Genomic DNA, 18,098 nt, shown 5'->3' with positions numbered 1-18,098 from the left:
CAAGGCCCGCTCGGCCAGGGCCGGTTCGGGCCGGGAGCGCGCAGACCCGCGGGGAGGTGCCCGGGGCCGCGGCAGCCCGGAGGAGGGAGCGGCCCCCCGGACCGAGGGGCCGAGGGAGGGCCGGCCGCGGTTGCGGCCGCAGCAGCCTGTGCAGGGAAGACGGGCCGAGGCAGCGGAAGAACATGGTGGTTCTCCCCAGAACGGGGTGGGGATGAGGGATGCGAAGAAGGTGTCTCCGCAGGGAGGGGTGCAGGGTTGTGCCCGAGACCTCTGTTCAGTTGCAGGTGCAGCCAGGGGCAGAGGGGCTTTGTCGGGGTCGCCCACCCAGCCGGAGGGAACCCTGCACAGCAGCATCTCCCGCAGCCTCCGAGAGGAGGGGGTTTCAGCGCGTAGGCGGAGGTGGTTACTGGTGTTCCCAGAGCAAGGGTGAGTAGCCAAGAGGAGCGGGGTGGCTGCTGTCTCGGTCTGGGTGCCTGTCAGCCATGCAGGAGGAAGGCCCTTGCGTGGCCGAGGTGAAGGGGAGCGGGCAGGAGCAGAGCGGCCACGGGCACAGGTGGGTGCGGACCCCCGGAGCGGCGTGGGCACCGCAAGGGGCTGAGACCCTGGGCAGGCATCGGCTGCGAGGCGCAGGGCCGGGCAGGCGGCCGGTCCGCACGGTCTCTGCGGGGTGGGAGCTGCGCAGAGCCTGACCGGGCCTCCCCAGCCGGCGGGTGCAAGCCGGGGGGGCTGCCCGGCCGTGGGGCTGCAGCTCGCTGCTTCTCAAGGCCTCCAGCATAGTCGAATAGCAAAAGAAAAAAAAAAAATCAGTGTAGCAGCCAAGTCGGTGCTGCGAGGAGGGGGCAAAGGAACTATTTTGTAGGCATCTTGCTACTGCGGAAATGGCTTTCTTGAGGGGAGGGAGGCGCATTTGTGGGTACTCTATAGTAATGCTGCTCAGAGCACAGAAAATGCCACTCGGGCGGCCCCAGATGGAACGAGGAGTGGGGAGGGCAAATGGGAGAAGCCCTTGATGGGGCACCCCGTGGCCGTGGGCATGAGGGGGCAGATGTGACGCGTGCGAGCAGCCACCCCTCATCTGGGGGAGCAGAGGGGCAGCAGCCCGGGTTAGCAGCCTGTCTCCCAGGGCTGTGGCCGAGCCTGCCTGGTGCTGCAAGAGAGATCCTGTGAGGATCTTTATTGCGGTCTCTTTGTTAGCTACAGCCAGGCACGCACACACAGCTCTCAGCCAGGTTGTGGGAGGTAAGTGGGGGAGGTGAGCAAGGGAGCGTGTGGGGGGCTCTGGGGAGCAGGGGCCGCGTGGGCCGGGCAGGAGGGGAGCCGGGGCACAGGGCTGTGCCGGCCCCACGCCACACAAAAACCAGCCCCTGCGATTTTCAGGGTCTTGTTGGCAACTCAGCGAGGGTTGCCATAGCTTTTTATGTAGGGTGACCAGAACCGGCTGGAACTGGTTTGAGGCAGATCAGCTCCTGAACACAATGCAGTCACTGAGCTACTACACTGGGATAGCTTCCTCCCTTCATGGCAGCCAAAAGCAGAGGAGCTTGCAGAAAGATACCATCCCAAAACAGTATGTGAATGCACACTTTAGACACACAGCACTGGTATGTGGCTAATGTAGTCATAAAGGGTTCTGTATGTAAATGTACATATTTGCAGTAACTGAGATTACTTTGGCTTTTCGTGCCTTTTTATGCTTAAGGAATGGGCAAGAGCTGAGATTTATGACCCTTACTAAAATATTTTTGCTTTGCAAGGGTGGGACACTGGCAATACAGTCTATTTTAAAACTAAACTAAATAAAATGGATTGAATTATTTGTAATTGTAGATATGCTTGTGACTGAGGATGCTTTGCATGCTGTTTTATTTACAGGGTGCTGTCTTGTGGTTTGCTTCCTTAGGAAACATTAATGGGGGGGTGGGTTCTGTGCCTTTCTCTAAGGCCAGAAGGAAACAATATTGTTGTAGAATTGTGCATAAAAGCATTGAAAAGATGCTGTAAGGCATACTCATTTTCCTTTTTTTTTCTTGTAGGCCTATTGATTGGGGCTGCCTTTAACCCTTTGGTGTTTGCAGAGGTAATGCGGCTGTGGCAGTAACTGAGCACTGGCTAAAAAAGTCCCTCAAAGGTCAAGGTTCACAAGGTGAGACGTGGTGATTTGGGCTGAATAGAACAATAGACTGGAGTTACATCCTGATTGCACACTTGGCACATTAGGAAGGAAACAATTGTTTAAGTGTTAATGAAGAAATGCTATTAAGGTCCTCCAGTTTTAAAAGGATTAAAGCTATTACTTGTAAAGAGTTACCGATATCTTGGTTAAATACAGTATTTTCATTGACAATAAACTTTTTTTTCCCAGTGTAGTGATAGGAATAGGCCTCTGAATGACAGTCATGAATTGCCGAGCAGTTGTGACAGGGAGCTGTTCTGTGCTGTATTAAGAGAGTCACACATGCAGGATTTGTTGTCTGATTATTTACACGTTGTTGTTTGACCACATCTCAGTGACCCAATACTTGATTTTTAATTAAGGTCTTCAGTGTTAAACACGTACTTAATATCACCTACAGAGAAAAAAACTGTGCAAAAGAAATAGTATGGATGGCTTTTCTTAAACTGTGGTAACCTGGGGAGGATTTTGCAGCAGCCAAGTGGAAAGATGTATTTTGGGGGCTGGATGGAGCTCCAGTGGTGTGAATTATAATATTGTGCGTAGGAAACTGGATGGGCAGTGCAGCAGCTGCAGAGGGGTGACTGCATTCAACTTAAAGCAGTGGATAATGGATAGAATTTTTAGGTTTTCTTTCTGAACTAGAAAATACAAGATGTGTACTTAGATTTGAGCTGACGTTTTTATCTTCTAGTGAAATATGAAGGAGTCAGAGAGAAGGAGAGGGGCAGAGAGAAGGAAGCAGTAATGAATCCAGCAAAGGGAAGAACAAAGGCTGTTAGAGCTTGCACAGTGGATCACTAAATATTTTGCCTGGGGGATTCTTTTGCTGGAACTGTTACTTCCTATAACAGGAAATCAGCAACTCTAGAATCCTAACCAGTGTAATTTTTTAAAAATCTTCCCAGTCCTGGCTGTGTTAGCTGGTTTGGTAACCTACAATCAAGAAAATATGGAGGCAGAACATTGGAAATACTCTGTTGTGGTGTGAAATGAGGGTCCTTTCCTCTGTGCTCAGCAGAATAGACAGCCCTAAAAGCCTTGAGAGATTGTGGATACTGGGTAAGTTGTGTGCTGGCTGCTGAGGCAGGGTGACAATACAAGGGAACCTTTTTGTTTCTGACTGCAGTAGATTACGTAAGGCACTGGGCTATTAATCGTAGAAAAGTGAAAATAGCATACTACCATTTGGCCTGAAATTCTGGGTTTGTAAGCTTTACTGCAGCTGTGATAAGCTGTTTTTCAGGTTTGATAGAGCAGTGAATAGCTCGTGGCAGAGCAAAGTGCCTGACAGATCACTGTGCTGATTTCTGCTCCTGTTCTTCAGCATCAGAATGCAGAGGGTCTATATTTGACTAGAGACGTCTGTGGCAGAATGATGCTGCAAACAGGAGTTCTTGTTGTATGCTAGGAATAGGATTCTTCCTGATGAGGATGCATGTTCTTTTCCAAGTGTCAGCTAAAATTCATATATTACACAAGAGCATTTTTTTGGGATTTTTTTTTCCTTCTGCCAGAATAGTAGGCAGCTTTAAAATTTTAAGTTCTCGGATTGCGATAGAATTCCTTGAATCTGTTTTGTTTGGGTTTTTGAATGCTATCTGTATTATGAAATTTTGTTTTTAGCAAAGGAGATTTTGAATTTGCAGGGATTTTTGATGGCTGTAAGATGAGAAAACTGAATAGATGGAGTCTGCAGTGTTCTTGGTGAGTTATCTTTTTTCAGTCTAGTAATATCTGTAAAGGCTCTTCATCAGGAGATTTGGATTGTGCGCGCAGGCCAGCTTTCCAGCTGCAGATGCTAGTGCTGGAGGGCTGCTCTTCTGTATCAGCACCCAGGATCTCGTTTTGCATTGGTCTCAGTTATTTGATCTTCAGAATGAGGGTAAGGATTTATCACATTCCAAGTCCCTTTGGAATGAATTGACTAACTGTTGTTTCCCTAGCCATATGCCTATGTGTTAAAATACAAATATGCAGCAGAGTACCAGGAATATATGTTCAGGAAAACCCAAAGTTGACCCTCGTGTTCTCGGGCCTGCTTGTTGCCCTGCTGGGCCCTGCCTGGCTGGGAGAGCTCCCTGAGGGGCTGCACTGCTCGTGCTGTGCTTTGGCCACAATTGTCATCCACTGCAGAAAAAGTACCTTACAGCATAGAGGTGGGAAGCTTGTGCCAATTAGAGTGTAATTCCAGTCTGCGTTCGTTTGGGAATCTCAACATTCTCTTTGTTGTTGTTGTGCATCTGAATTATTCACGTGGTACTGCCCCAGCCTATTTTTCATATAGAAGTACAAAATTAAGCCATGATTTTAATCAATTTCTAGGTAGACTAGGAAAAGAGTGGTATGTAGATTTCCCTGCTTTTCAGGAATTCATCTGTGTTTTAGGAGGGATTTGGGAAGTAGGTAGACCCAAACCCTGGCCTGAATGTCTTGATAAATACAGGTGGTTTTCATGTGGCCAGCTGTAGCTGGGGATGGCCTGTTCAGCCCCATGTTGTGCATAAGGAGATTCCTTGCTCACGTGTTGAAACATCCCTGTCCTTTTTGCCAGCCAAAGGCTAATTGTCCTGAGCTTTGAACCAGCTGTGTGTGGTTCTCTTCAAACTGTGCCAGCAGTGGTTCAGACTCCAGAAGATTCTCCTCCTCTTTCCCATCTTGTTTTCCAGTACCCAGTAAGAAATACCCAGTTCAAAAATTGATGTGTTGGACTACAGGATGAGGCTCCTGAGGAGTCATAAACTACAAGTAACACTGTTTTGGCTGTCAGAATGGTGGATTAAATCTTGTACTCATTGAGTCTTGAACATGGAAGCAAATTGGATTTTCCACTTTTTTGAAGGCAGGTGGATATGGTGTATAATATAGAAAAAGTAGGTTCTTGGGATAAATTTTAACTGTAGAACACCCCATACTTCACAAAGATGTTTACGTTAGGACTGGCATGACCTTACTGATGCTGTGGATGCTAAATAGATGCTAAATAAGACTGTTATCCAAAGAAATCGAAAATTCCTAGGGTAAGAATTACTTTGCATATGACAAAAGGAATTTCTGTGATTTGTGGAACTGGGTGTTTGTCTGGGTGTTTGCAACAGTAGCAGGCCATGGGCCCTTTGATAGTGAAAAGGAACCCGTTCATTATGTATATAAGCATGAGAGCCATTGCTGACTGTGGTTGAAGTGGCCCCTTGCACATCCCACTTGCCTGCTGAGTGTGTCAGACCAGGCCAGGCTGTGATTGGAGATGTGGTTCCCATTTCCTGAAGAAGGTTTTGTGGTTAGATTAGTGTATGGCTTTGTCTGTCTGTACAAGGCTTGGCTTTCAGAGCAAATGACTGGAAGTGTAAGTCAGTCACAATTACTAATAACCAATGAACTGCTCATCATCTGTGTATTAAGATGAAATTTGTCTAATGTTAGGATACATGTTACTGTAATTCTGATTGAATCCCTTATGCCTTCTCTACCTGATGAAATTTCTTGTCACAACAATACAGAAACCAAAACCCAAAAAAGTATGATTTTGTGCTGGTTAGCCTGGTATTGCTCCCTGTGTAGGCATTTTCTTCCAGAATGAGCTTGATGTGACTTAGACATCATTACTCTTGTTTGGAGGTGGAGTAATTATTCCAGGTTACTGGAATTTTGCTCTGGAATAGTGTGTCTGCCTGGGAATCAGTAGAAGTAACAGACTAATTCCTCTATGTGGCTACAACAGACCCAAGACGCTGCCATGTGCCAGACCCTGAAAAGAGGTTTCTCAGTGTTCTCACAGCTTTCTCATTTCACAAAACTGGAAAGAATGCTGGTGTTTTTGGAAGAACATGCAAAAGACAACATCTCCATCCTACAGTGTGCACAGTTCTCAAATGTATGTAGTACAAAGAGCTGTAAAAACAAGTTTAGGGCAGGTAAAGGAATGTAGTCACAAGAATGTGAATGCCATAGGTAGAGGAAGATTAAATTTGGTGGTTTTCCTTTTTCCTTTGATAACAAATGGATTTGTTGCTGAGGGAACTGAAGTTGAGCATTTGTCTGAACAAAAGCAAGGAATTAGATATTTAGATGGGATTTGAAGGCAAAGGGTAGGAATTCAGTAAGGCAGAAAAGATGGTCTGGTCCAATTAAAGCAATTGTTTAAAGTTGTTAGACTTGTGGTGTAGCTATTTGGAAGGTCTGGGTGAATAGAAAGGTGAGTGTCAAGAAGGGAAAGCTGGTTGCTTCTTCAAAGGTTAAGGATTAAATAAAAGAGTAAAAATTGAGAATGTAAGAAGTATTTACAGGCATCATGTTAGGCCAGAGAAGGAATAGACTCACAGCTGGTCTGGCAGCAAAGGTGTCCCTTAGTTTTGATTTTGGATAAAAGGCAGAGTTTTATCCTTAAAGGAAAGAGTTACTGAAAGGTTTGTGGAGGGAAAAAAAAGAGAGGGGAGGAATATGGCTACAGAGTCCTGGCAGTTGTGGTGAAAACATAGTTTATATACTGAATCTTAAGATGGGTGCCCTAGAATAGTGAGGAGGAGATAATAAAATGGCCTGGTTAGATCTTTTCTTCCTTATGTATCACAACTGACCATGTTTGTCTCCCTTTTTGTTTAACTTTGATTGCTTGAAAAGTTAGAAGAATGAGAGAAGTTCTTGATAAGGGCAGCCATAGTTCTCAGTAAAGGACAGCTCTGTCTCCTCTGCTGGGCAGTTGTGATCTTAAACATACTTGGAGGAAGAGGAATTAAGTGTGTAAGCAGGTCTTCATTCATTGTTATGGGTAAATGTTAATTAAACTCTGGGATATATAATTGGAAGAAGTTTCAGACTGGGGAGACTATCTAGCTCTTTTTGAGTGGATGCAACAACTGTAAAAAGACACCTATGGACAGATGTACAACCAGAATGCAACTAATTAGTATCCCAGATTATGAGAAACTGTGTCAAAGCTTTCTGTCAGTTTACATGGATTTGATATGCTTTGGTGTCTGCAGTCTTTTCCATTTAATCCTCAGAGAAACTTGTTTTGTGATTTTGATTCTATGTGTGCATCTGGTTTTTTATTAAGAACTTAATAGGTTAGACAAAGGGCCCAAAACTATTAAGTGAACTGTGTAAACAGATTTCCAAACTCTTCTATATTTATTTGAAGCTGTTTCATGAAAAGTCTGTGTCTATTCCAGTATCCTTTAAAAATCTTCCTCAGTTGCCTTCTCATAATCCACAAGGACTTCCAGGTAGCCAGAGTTGATGAATACCTAAGTCTTACAGATGTTTATTACTTTATACTTCATTATTTTCAGGAAGACTCCTCAGATTAATAGTGCAGCTGTTAAGGAAAGTCGAGACTTCAGAGGATTTACAAATGTCTCATGTTATTTTTATGCATGTCCAGGTATTTTGCAGTCTAGGTGGGTGAGGATAGGAGTGGATGTGGGAGAGGGAACAGGAAGAAAGTCACTGCAATTTGGGCCCAGAATAAAATTGCCAGGTTACTATCTGTGGAGTTTATAAATTATTATAGTTCTTGGTGTAATAATTCTACTGTATGCTTGGTCACTGTTCTGTAATGTATAATCTCTGAAAACATTACTTCAGAAGTGAAATAGCATTTCTTTGCATGGCAGATGTGAACAAGCACTTGTTTTCTGTAAGACTGGGCTACTAGAGCTTAAAGTAATGACTTTCTGCTTATTTTACAGATTTGCTTACAATCAAATACATGGCCATGGGGGATATGAAGACCCCAGATTTTGATGACCTTCTTGCAGCCTTTGACATACCAGACATGGTAGATCCCAAAGCAGCTATTGAATCTGGACATGATGACCACGAAAGCCACATAAAACAAAATGCTCATGCAGATGAAGACTCCCATGTCCCATCATCATCTGATGTTGGGGTGAGCGTCATTGTGAAAAATGTGCGTACTATTGATTCTTCCGAAGGCCTGGATAAGGATGGCCACCATTCCACAGGCAATAGCTTGCACAATGGCTTTCTGACATCAGCAGCTCTTGAGAGTTACAGTAAAGATGAAGGGAAATCACTTAAAGATGATGGGTCAGCTTCTGAGACTACACTGAAGGATTCAGCTTTCAACCAGTTCAGCCCAATATCAAGTGCGGAAGAATTCGATGATGATGAGAGAATTGAGGTGGATGACCCCCCAGATAAAGAGGAGATACGTGCAAATTTTAGAGCAAATGTCTTGGCAGGATCTCTATCGCAGCAGGAATATGACAAACTAAAGGCACTTGGAGGGGAGAACTTAATTAAATCTGGAATCACAGTTTCAAGTAGTATAGATAAAAATAAAACTGGTAAACGAGAGACAGAGACAAGCTCCATGAATTTAGGTGTCTATGAGCCTTTTAAAACTCGAAAAACAGAGGACAAGTTACTAAAAGACAATTCTGAGAAGCTTCTTGAAAACAGGGTACTTGATGGAAAACTGAGTGCTGAAAAATGTGACACAAATCTTGCCAGCATTTCCCAGTCCAAAGCAAAGTCATCAGCAAAGCTTTCATCCTGCATTGCTGCAATCGCAGCACTGAGTGCTAAAAAGGCAGCTACAGATAGCAGTAAGGATTTACAGTCTAATTCAGGAGAGTCTTCTCCATTACCAAAAGACATGAGTGAAAGTCCCCGGGCTATTGAAAAATCTCCTGAGTCTCAGAGTCTCATTGATGGTGCTAAGAAACCGCCTGTCAAACCGCCCGATAGTCCCAGAAGCGTCTCCAGTGAGAACAGCAGCAAAGGGTCTCCGTCTTCTCCCGCAGGGTCAACACCAGCAATTCCTAAGGTTCGCATAAAAACCATCAAGACTTCTTCTGGGGAGATCAAGAGAACTGTTACTAGAGTGTTACCAGAAGTTGATTTGGACTCTGGTAAAAAGCCAGAGCAGAGTGCTTCCATGGTAACCTCCATGACATCTCTCCTGTCCTCACCAACTTCCGCTGCTGTTCTCTCCTCTCCTCCCAGAGCTCCTCTGCAGTCCTCAGTTGTCACCAATGCAGTTGGATCTGCAGAACTTGCCCCCAAGCAGGTCACTATCAAACCCGTGGCTACTGCCTTCCTGCCCGTTTCAGCAGTGAAAACTGCAGGTTCCCAAGTGATCAATTTGAAGCTGGCTAACAACACCACAGTGAAGGCCACTGTCATCTCTGCTGCGTCCGTGCAGAGCGCCAGCAACGCCATTATCAAAGCTGCCAACGCCATCCAGCAGCAGACGGTCGTGGTGCCAGCATCGAGCCTCGCCAGTGCCAAACTCGTGCCAAAGACAGTCCATCTTGCCAACCTTAACCTTTTGCCTCAGGGTGCTCAAACCACCTCTGAACTGCGCCAAGTGCTAACAAAACCCCAGCAGCAAATCAAGCAGGCAATAATTTCTGCAGCCGCCTCCCAGCCTTCGAAAAAAGTGTCTCGAGTGCAGGTGGTGTCATCTCTGCAGAGCTCTGTAGTGGAAGCATTCAATAAGGTGCTGAGCAGCGTCAATCCCGTACCCGTTTACGTCCCAAACCTCAGCCCCCCTGCCAATGCCGGAATCACGCTACCGACACGAGGGTACAAGTGCTTGGAGTGCGGCGACTCGTTCGCTCTCGAGAAGAGCCTGACCCAGCATTACGACAGGAGAAGCGTGCGAATCGAAGTGACTTGTAATCATTGTACAAAGAATTTAGTTTTCTACAATAAATGTAGCCTCCTGTCCCATGCTCGTGGGCACAAGGAGAAAGGCGTCGTGATGCAGTGTTCCCACCTGATCCTCAAACCAGTCCCAGCAGATCAAATGATAGCATCTCCTTCCAATACTGCTGCGGCCGTGCTCCAGAGCGCAGGGGGAACTGGCACGCACTCCCTAACAAAGATCCAGACTGGCTTAACTGGGACAGTGATCTCGGCCCCTGCGAGCTCTCCTGTCATTCCAGCTATGCCCCTAGACGAAGATCCATCAAAACTCTGTAGACATAGTCTAAAGTGCTTGGAGTGCAATGAAGTTTTCCAAGATGAGACATCTCTTGCAACTCATTTCCAGCAGGCCGCAGACACAAGTGGACAAGTAGAGTATCCTATGTTTACATTCATCTATAAGCCTAGGAGACTTTGGATATGTTTTTACTTTCATTTAGCTGTTATTATCTGAACCTCTGTGATTAAAATGATAAATGAAAACCATAGAAAGTCTTGCAAGCACTTACATAGTGAATGTCAACACTTTTTAAATAAGACTTAGAATCTTTATAGGCCCTGAAGTCTGAAATTGACACTTATATTTTTGCTAAAATTTAGCATTAGCTTTCTTACAGTTGAACATGATAATGCAGAAAATAATCGTGGGTATTACTAATCATATGTTAATGCTTCTTTCTGTGCTTTGGAATTTGACTAGCCAGTGGAATCCACTTAATTGGCACCCTCATTAACAGCCCGTCTATTCAACCTGAATGATAGCTTTAAGTGATTCATTCTAGATTGGTCTTCAGGTTTTAGGGTTTTCACCAAGTGCCCTAAGTGAGAGAGGCATTCCCCTCACGTGCAGGGAGGGACTCAGGCAGTGACAAATGGCACACTGACTACTGACAGGAATGCTGCTGTTTGCCTCAGCTCTTCCTCACAAAGTGCAAAGTGCTGTTCTTACTTGCACATCTTCCTTTCTGTGTGACCATTGGTTTAGTTGGTTCCATTTCTTTTCCTCTTACAATTGCTAATGAGTTCAACATAAAAACCATTTGAAAATTATTTACTAATGTATGTGGCCTGACCTGAAAGAAATACGTCATTCAATAAAACGTAATATTAATCAGTGTGCGATGTATTTTATAATCCTGGCAGAGTGAAGGTGGTCAATTAAATGATATGGTTGGATCTCTGTTGGGGTGTGCCAATTAAAAGGGATTCTGGTGTGGTTCAAAGCATTCAGGGGAGCTTAGTGCTCCAGCTTCTTGCTGCGGGGGAAGCTGAAAACCTGCAAGCATGCTCAAGACAGGAATGCCCCAGGAGTCTTTCTGGGAATCACACAAACTGGACAGGCTAAAGACTTTTAAGTCCTGCAGTTAGGAAAAAAAATGCACTAGTCCTAGGAGCACAGGCAGGTTCCTGTCAGGATCTATTCACTGCCTGTAGGACCTATTCTGTGCCATGAAGCAGCTCCACTGCACCTACCACTACAGGTAGTAATGTAAAGAGATTTGCACGTGGAAATAGCCTCGATTATGTCGCTCTGCCTTAGCTCCTCCCTTTAATTGGCTGGCAGAGTTAGACTGAAGTTACCTGGATTCCGGGTGGAATGCCATGCAAGTGAATTTCTGTTTGTAAGATACTACAAGTGTGCATAGCTCAGGGAGTTTCCTTCAGCAGAACATGTCCATGCACAGATGTTGCTGCAGTTCTGAACAGGATCTAATGGCTGACCATTAGAGTACATTCTGCACCAGCTCGGGCTGCTTAATACTTAGGCTGTTTGGCTAACTGATTTGCTGATGCTTATTGGTTGTAGATAGATTCTTTTTTTCCCCATAATAAGCCCATTAGGTAACATTCCATCTAAGGTCCAGTAGACCTTGCAAAAACCTGGTGGTTTTGGTACTGGAAAAGCAAACAGGAAAGAAGGTGACAAGACAAAGCAGTTGAATGAGGGACAGAGAATTGGTTGGGAGGATGAGGCTAAAATAGAAATTGAAAGAGAACAAAGTGATGTTCTCACTTACAGGCTGTGAGGATTTTTGTCTTTATGGCCAAGTAAACAAAGCCTTTTGCCCTTCCCTTTCTCCCTCTGTCTGGTGCTTTTGCCCTGTTGCTGCTGAGTTGCTCTCCCTACATGTCCTTTAGATACTGTTTATCCTGGCAATTTACTAAAGGAAAGCAATTGTGATGTTGACAGAATGTGAAAATGCAGCTGCAGGGAGGTGGAGAGAGAAGTACAGGTTCCCAGGTATTGCTGTTGAAGGAGGGAAGGCCCTGGAGCTGCAGGAGCAGCTGGCATTGCCTGCTGCCTGTCTGCGTGTTTGTGTCTCCTCACGGAAACCTGCTCTGCTGAGCTGCAGGTTTAAACAAAACAGTGCAAAGCACTGGAGGAAAATAAGCTATTTTCATGTTCTTCCCTTTGAAAAGAACACTTAATAAATGTAGTTTTAAATGTTCTTTGTTGAAGCATCCTTTTACATCTTAATTACACATTTTTGTAGTTCTTTTCATATGTCAAGCAGGCGCTGTTTTTTATGTTGAGTTTGGTTGCATCCTGTAGGGGTAGTGTTTCCTGGAGAAAGGCTCTGTACAGGCATTTATTACTACGTATGTTGCTAATTTTTCATTAGATGTTACCTCTTGAGAAGCTTGGATGAGAAATACCCTGACTTGTTTTCCTTCTTAGTGCTTGGCACTGTCTTTTTGCTGTAAAACTGCCATTATTGTGGGGGGAAGAAGACAGGGAAGTTAGATTAGATTGGTATTTTTTCTTTGGAAGGAAGAAAGAATAAAAATGAACACTTAGATTTTGCAAACAGGTAATAGGAAAAAAGGTTATTTGCAGCTTACTGTTCTTTCTAGTGTCCCATCTAATTGCTCCTGAAATGGAAAATGTATAGTGTTGTGTTTCAAATGAGTAAGTAGCTGCTCTTATACTCCTGTTATGAAGGTAGAATGTTTTGTTTAAAATAAGCAATGGTAGAACAATCTTATAAATGAAAATACATTCACTATGAAGTGGTTACTTTTCTGTAATGTTTTATTGCCATTAATATTCCTGTTAAAGGAATATTAATCTAAAGGCATATTCCTGCTAAAGGAGTATTAACCCTGACTCACTGATAGGTTTTCTGGCTGAATAAAACCCTCATGTACTTGCTGTGGGGAAAAGGTAGCAAATCTGGGCTAATGAATGTTAGTATTTCTCTTAGTTATAGATAGGAGTATATAGCTCCCATGGAAACTGCATAGCTCATTTCCCTTCATACTCAGCGTATGTGTGTATCTTTATTTTCCACCTCCACCATTTTTCCTTCTAACCCTTTTTTTTTTTTCTGAAACTTTGACTTTAAATGCAGGCAGGTGATGATTTTCACAAACTTGTGTTTTATTTTGGTGTGGGTTGGAATGAGAGAACTGGAAGTTAATGCCACCTTAAGCCCAAAATAAAATGGTAAGCAAACGTGCTGAATGTCAGAATTTCACAGTAGATGCTTCTTGTTCTACTGTAATCAGTTACAATCAAACATTTTCTGTACTCATTGAAATAGCAGAGCAGGGGCCTTAACTAAGAGCATTACTGGCATGTTGGCTCAGCAAATGAGTCTGGCAGATTGCTGCAAAATCAGGAAGATCACTGAGCTGGGGCTGGAATGTTGTGTAGCTCTTCTGTGGCATCACATCCCAGTTTCCTTCAGAGGTCCTGCAGGCCAAAGGCTTTGGAAGGACTGTGAAACCTCCAAATGTTTCTGTTACTGGAATAAGTAGTTCTGGACTGCTGTTTTCTTACGTAATCAAATTATGCTCCAGATTCTCCAGTATTGTATTACAGCTTGTTAATACAGGAATAGCCAAAGAGATTTGGGGAATGGTACTGAGCCCAGTAAATGCGGCGCTTATTGCTGGTCAGAGAGTTTTGCCTTTATCTGAACTTAAGACAAAGTTAACACCCCAAAGCAGTTCTGGTCAGCCTGAGGCTGTGAGTTCCCCGCTTTTGGGCACTCTTTGGTCAATTAAGGCCAAGTATTTGGCATTCCAAAGTGAGTATTTCTTTGTGTCTCAGTGTAGCCTTGCTGCACCCCAAAGGCTCTAAGCAGGTGCCAGTTTGACATCCCTGTAGATAGCTAAACTCAGGCAGAGCCTCGCAGGAGAGCAGGGCATGTACCCGTGCTGAACAGTACTGCAGTGGGCTGGCAGGAGTGCCAGTGGAACCTGCATTGCAGCGATGGCCTGTTTGCTTTGCTTAACATGCTGTAATTTAATGATTTGCATTTTGCCACCCTGCTGCGTCAGGACATGGGAGAACTCTGTTTGTACAGAGACTGTGTTCAAACACACCAGGCCACAGTGCTCCCAGAGCATTCATTTCAGGATTTCTTCAGGCGTATGTTAGTAAATAATTTATAATGCAGATCTGGAGATTTTTTTTGGTCAATATTCTTGCAGAGTGTACACATCAATACATATGCCAGAACATTCTTAGAACATTCCTAAAAACATGCAAATACCTGTTTAAAAACATACTGATGTCATGAAGGAGTCTTGGGTTTGATTTTAAATCTTTGCAAGGCCCTGGTGAGGTTCACAAGTCCCAGGCCATAAGAGACAATAGCAGTAATTTGATTTTGGAGTTGTTTGTAGGCCCCTTGCACTATGAAGGTAATCTGGGAAGGCACCCCAGTAATATTTCCGTAAAGCACGTGTATCTCCCGTGGTCAGTGGTGTAGGAAGGAGCTTTGTAGCCCAGGATGCCAGTCAGTCTGGCTACCAGCACCTGCCAGCTCTGCTAGCAGAGCTTGTGTTTGTACTTGCTACTGCATTGGGTCCCATCCCAGTTATGACATTTAACCTTTATTTGCTGTATTGCAGTGTTTGACACAAGACGTTATGTAGAGCTGAACCAAACCTTTTGTCTCATCTATTCTGGTTTATCATTTAGAAGACATGCAATATCTGCCAGATGCTGCTTCCTAACCAGTGCAGTTTTGCATCACACCAGAGAATTCATCAGCATAAATCTCCATACACGTGTCCTGAATGTGGAGCAATCTGCAGATCTGTCCACTTCCAGACCCATGTCACTAAGAACTGCCTGCATTATACCCGAAGAGTTGGGTTTCGGTCAGTATGATGATTCCTTTTGCTGTCAATTGATGTATAATTTATGGTTTTTAAAGTGGTTTTCCATTTCCATAAGCACTGTTTGGAGACAATACCAGCTTCATGGGATTGTTATGGCAACAGTACTATTAGTACTGAAATTTTGAAATAAATACATTAGGATTCTGCTTTGTTTTGGGCATCCACTTTTGTATATGATTAAATCAGAATATTAGCTAGTGTAACACAGATTCAGGACTTCATGGTTTATAAAGTCTAGAGAATTCAGAAACATTATCTTCATTTCAGGTTTTCAGAAACCTTCTTGAGTTTTTCCAAACCATTGAATTTTAGATTGTTCTTTCTGGTAGAAGAGTCATCATCAGTACTTCCAGAATGTATGGTTGAGATGTTGATGGGCATGCTGCTTCTGTCTGGTTGTTCTCTTTTCTGTGGCAAATCAAGATTCGTAGACTTTATCACTTTGCATCACTTGGAAATTGCCTTTCTCAAACAACCCTGTCTTTTGGTTCTCCTTTGTTACTCTTCAGTTTCCCTTTGACTTTTACATTTCCCTGTAATGGCAACTCACTGAGAAAATGGGGAGCAGAGGCATTTCATAGAAATGTTTAGTTTTGAAAGATTTGAAAAGATGCTTTTTGTTAGCATTTTCCTTGCACTTGAGTGGCAGGCAGCACAGCAAGAGATCAGAAGAGCCACCCGTACCCTGAGCTTTGCTTAGCACTCCAAAAACATGTCCACTTCACCCTGTCTGCCTGGAAAAGGCCATTGTAAATCTTCCAGCAGGTAGCTCCTTCCACCCTTAAGGTGCCACAGTTCATTTTCCAGGATGGCTGTGCAATTGTCCCCTAAGGGATGAAAGCATTTTTACTGCATCAAGCCTCTGTTTTCAGCTTGAATTCATGTCCTGACATAACTCCAAGCTCTTCTCATTTCCTTGGGTTCTTTTCTTTTTACCCTTTTCTCTCAAGCAGTAGTGTTTCTTGTCCTGCATTTCTTGTCCTCCATCTGCTTCCTGCACTCCACTGCTCTTCCCTCTCATGTATGTCTCTTGGGTTTGTGCATGGAATCACCTCTAGGGACTCCTGGCCTGCGCTGGTAACACCAGCAGAAAGAATCCCCTTCACTGGGAATCTAAGTCACTAAGCTTTTCAAGATGTCTCAAAAAATCTCATCTCACATTGAGTCAAGAATTTCTTGATCTGGTGAGAGGAAACCAAAGTCACACAGGCAAGCAAAAGCAGTCTCTGGGGATGTTACTGCCTCCCTCCCTAGCCTGCCCAGCCTCTCGTGGAACTGTGGTGCTTTTCCCCATGAGCAGCACAGCCTGTCCTGCCTCTCACAGGGCCTCTGCCGGGAAGCTCCCTTTGACTCCAGTGGTTTAGGCTAGGTGTCTGCACGGAGTCAGCTGAAAGCTTCAGCCTGAAGTTTCACTGCATGCTGCCAAGGTGAAAGCAAGCAGCTGTTGGAGCAGTCCCCAGAGGAAGGCTTGGGCCTTAGGAACTCTGTGATACACAATGGTGGATGCTGAGTTCAGTTGTTACGTGGCATCACTCGAGAGTACAGTCAGACTGTGGCACGGGGGGTGGCAATGCCACCCTGCTCTCCGAGGGACACCTCAGGAGCACGTGTGTCACTGAATGCATCATGCTGTGCACGGCTGGGAAAAGTGCTCACCTCTCTGGGACAGCTCTAAACAGAGCCAAAAAAGACCAGAATAATCTGCTTTAGAGAATGCATTGGTGAGCAGAGACTATAGAAACTCAATGAATATTAGTAAGAGTGTAAATTAAATGCCCAGAAAAAGAATGGATGGCATTTCATAAAATTCAAGGGTGATAAATTTTAAAAGTAAAATGGGATCTTTGAATTCAATGTAGAACTGTATTTCCTGCTTTATTGTTATCATCAGGGCAGTAAAACTATTGAAAAATGAAATTGACATTTATATGAAAACAATCATACTGCCATGATAGATGCTAAAATTAGAATTCTGGAAGGGTGGAGGCCTTCTACGTTTGAAGAGTTTGTACAAGTCTTACTGCAAAATACTGATCAATAAGAAATTGTCTCATTTGACAGGTAATTGCTGATTGCACTATGTTCTTGGACTGATTTGGGAGCATTTGCTACTGGAGATAGGACATTAAAGGGGATCATTGTGTATAAAAATTCTTATGTTCTAATATTAATTCAATTTTTTAATTGTTTTATTTTAGAATAGATGCAGAAAGGTCACAAATTTTTGTCACAGCAGAAGTATGTTTTTGAAAAATATTTTCTGAATTCCAATATGATATATTGATCTGATAGTAGGGATTTGGTTTCGTTTTCCTGAGTTTCAATCCAAGTGCTGATTTGATTACATGTACCAGAAAATCATTACCAGTATGTCTTCTTTAAATCTAAACAAGGGAAATTGTGAAAATATTTTCCTTACTGGTTTTCCATTTGGTGGTAGTTTCTAAATTGCTGTGGTGTACTTTAAACAATGCCCTGCATGTGATAAAAATGAATTCTGGAAAATCTCTTTCCAAATTTGCAGAGGATTTAAGCATTTTCTGCAATCAATAGAGTACTTGTCTGTCCACCCTTCTATCTGTTTTATTGTAATAACATAAAAACATGTTCTGACCTCATATCTCTTAGATTTTCAAATGACAGTGTGTGAGATTTCTCTCCCCTTACTTTGTGATCCAAAAATTGCTGGTTATGTTGATTCTTCCGGGATTGTTGCAGTTGACAGAGTAATGTAGTTTTATCCAGTTGTTCTCCATGTGTGTTTCTCTGTGGCCTTTGCTTGAAAAGCCATGTTGATGATGTCCAGCCCTGCTGGGGCAGGCTGCACTGACTCTCCTCCGCTCTCTCCGCAGCTGCGTGCACTGCAATGTCGTGTACTCTGACGTGGCGGCACTCAAGTCTCACATTCAAGGTTGTCACTGTGAAGTCTTTTACAAGTGTCCTATCTGTCCCATGGCATTCAAATCTGCTCCCAGCACGCACTCCCATGCCTACACACAACACCCGGGTATCAAGATAGGCGAACCAAAGTAAGCAAACTTCATCTTCTACTGCACTTGCCTGATTTGAATGAGCTGTGAAATTGCATTGTGTCCTGTGCTTGCAGGACACC

General features: G+C 43.8%; 1 protein-coding gene across 8 annotated transcripts in view; it reads left to right on the top strand.

The window, feature by feature from the left end:
• ZNF532 (zinc finger protein 532) overlaps nucleotides 1-18,098 on the top strand; it is a 42,349-nt gene that overhangs the window by 11,958 nt on the left and 12,293 nt on the right. The window contains exons 2-6 of one of the 8 annotated variants that reach the window (XM_054293349.1): nucleotides 279-426; nucleotides 2,034-2,143; nucleotides 7,864-10,220; nucleotides 14,784-14,965; nucleotides 17,839-18,015. In XM_054293349.1, the coding sequence (XP_054149324.1) occupies nucleotides 7,884-10,220; nucleotides 14,784-14,965; nucleotides 17,839-18,015 (2,696 nt within the window). In that variant the 5' untranslated portion in view covers nucleotides 279-426; nucleotides 2,034-2,143; nucleotides 7,864-7,883. Of the gene's footprint in view, nucleotides 1-156; nucleotides 427-465; nucleotides 554-836; nucleotides 1,240-1,399; nucleotides 1,602-2,033; nucleotides 2,144-7,863; nucleotides 10,221-14,783; nucleotides 14,966-17,838; nucleotides 18,016-18,098 lie in introns of those variants that run through there. The other 7 variants (XM_054293348.1, XM_054293347.1, XM_054293351.1 and 4 more) reach the window with 7 other exon arrangements.

This window comes from Melozone crissalis, unplaced genomic scaffold, assembly GCF_028551555.1.
Source record: "Melozone crissalis strain CALT ecotype California unplaced genomic scaffold, PUWL_Pcris_2 ptg000136l_1, whole genome shotgun sequence".
NCBI lineage: Eukaryota > Metazoa > Chordata > Aves > Passeriformes > Passerellidae > Melozone > Melozone crissalis.
This window is presented reverse-complemented; position numbering and strand designations above follow the sequence as displayed.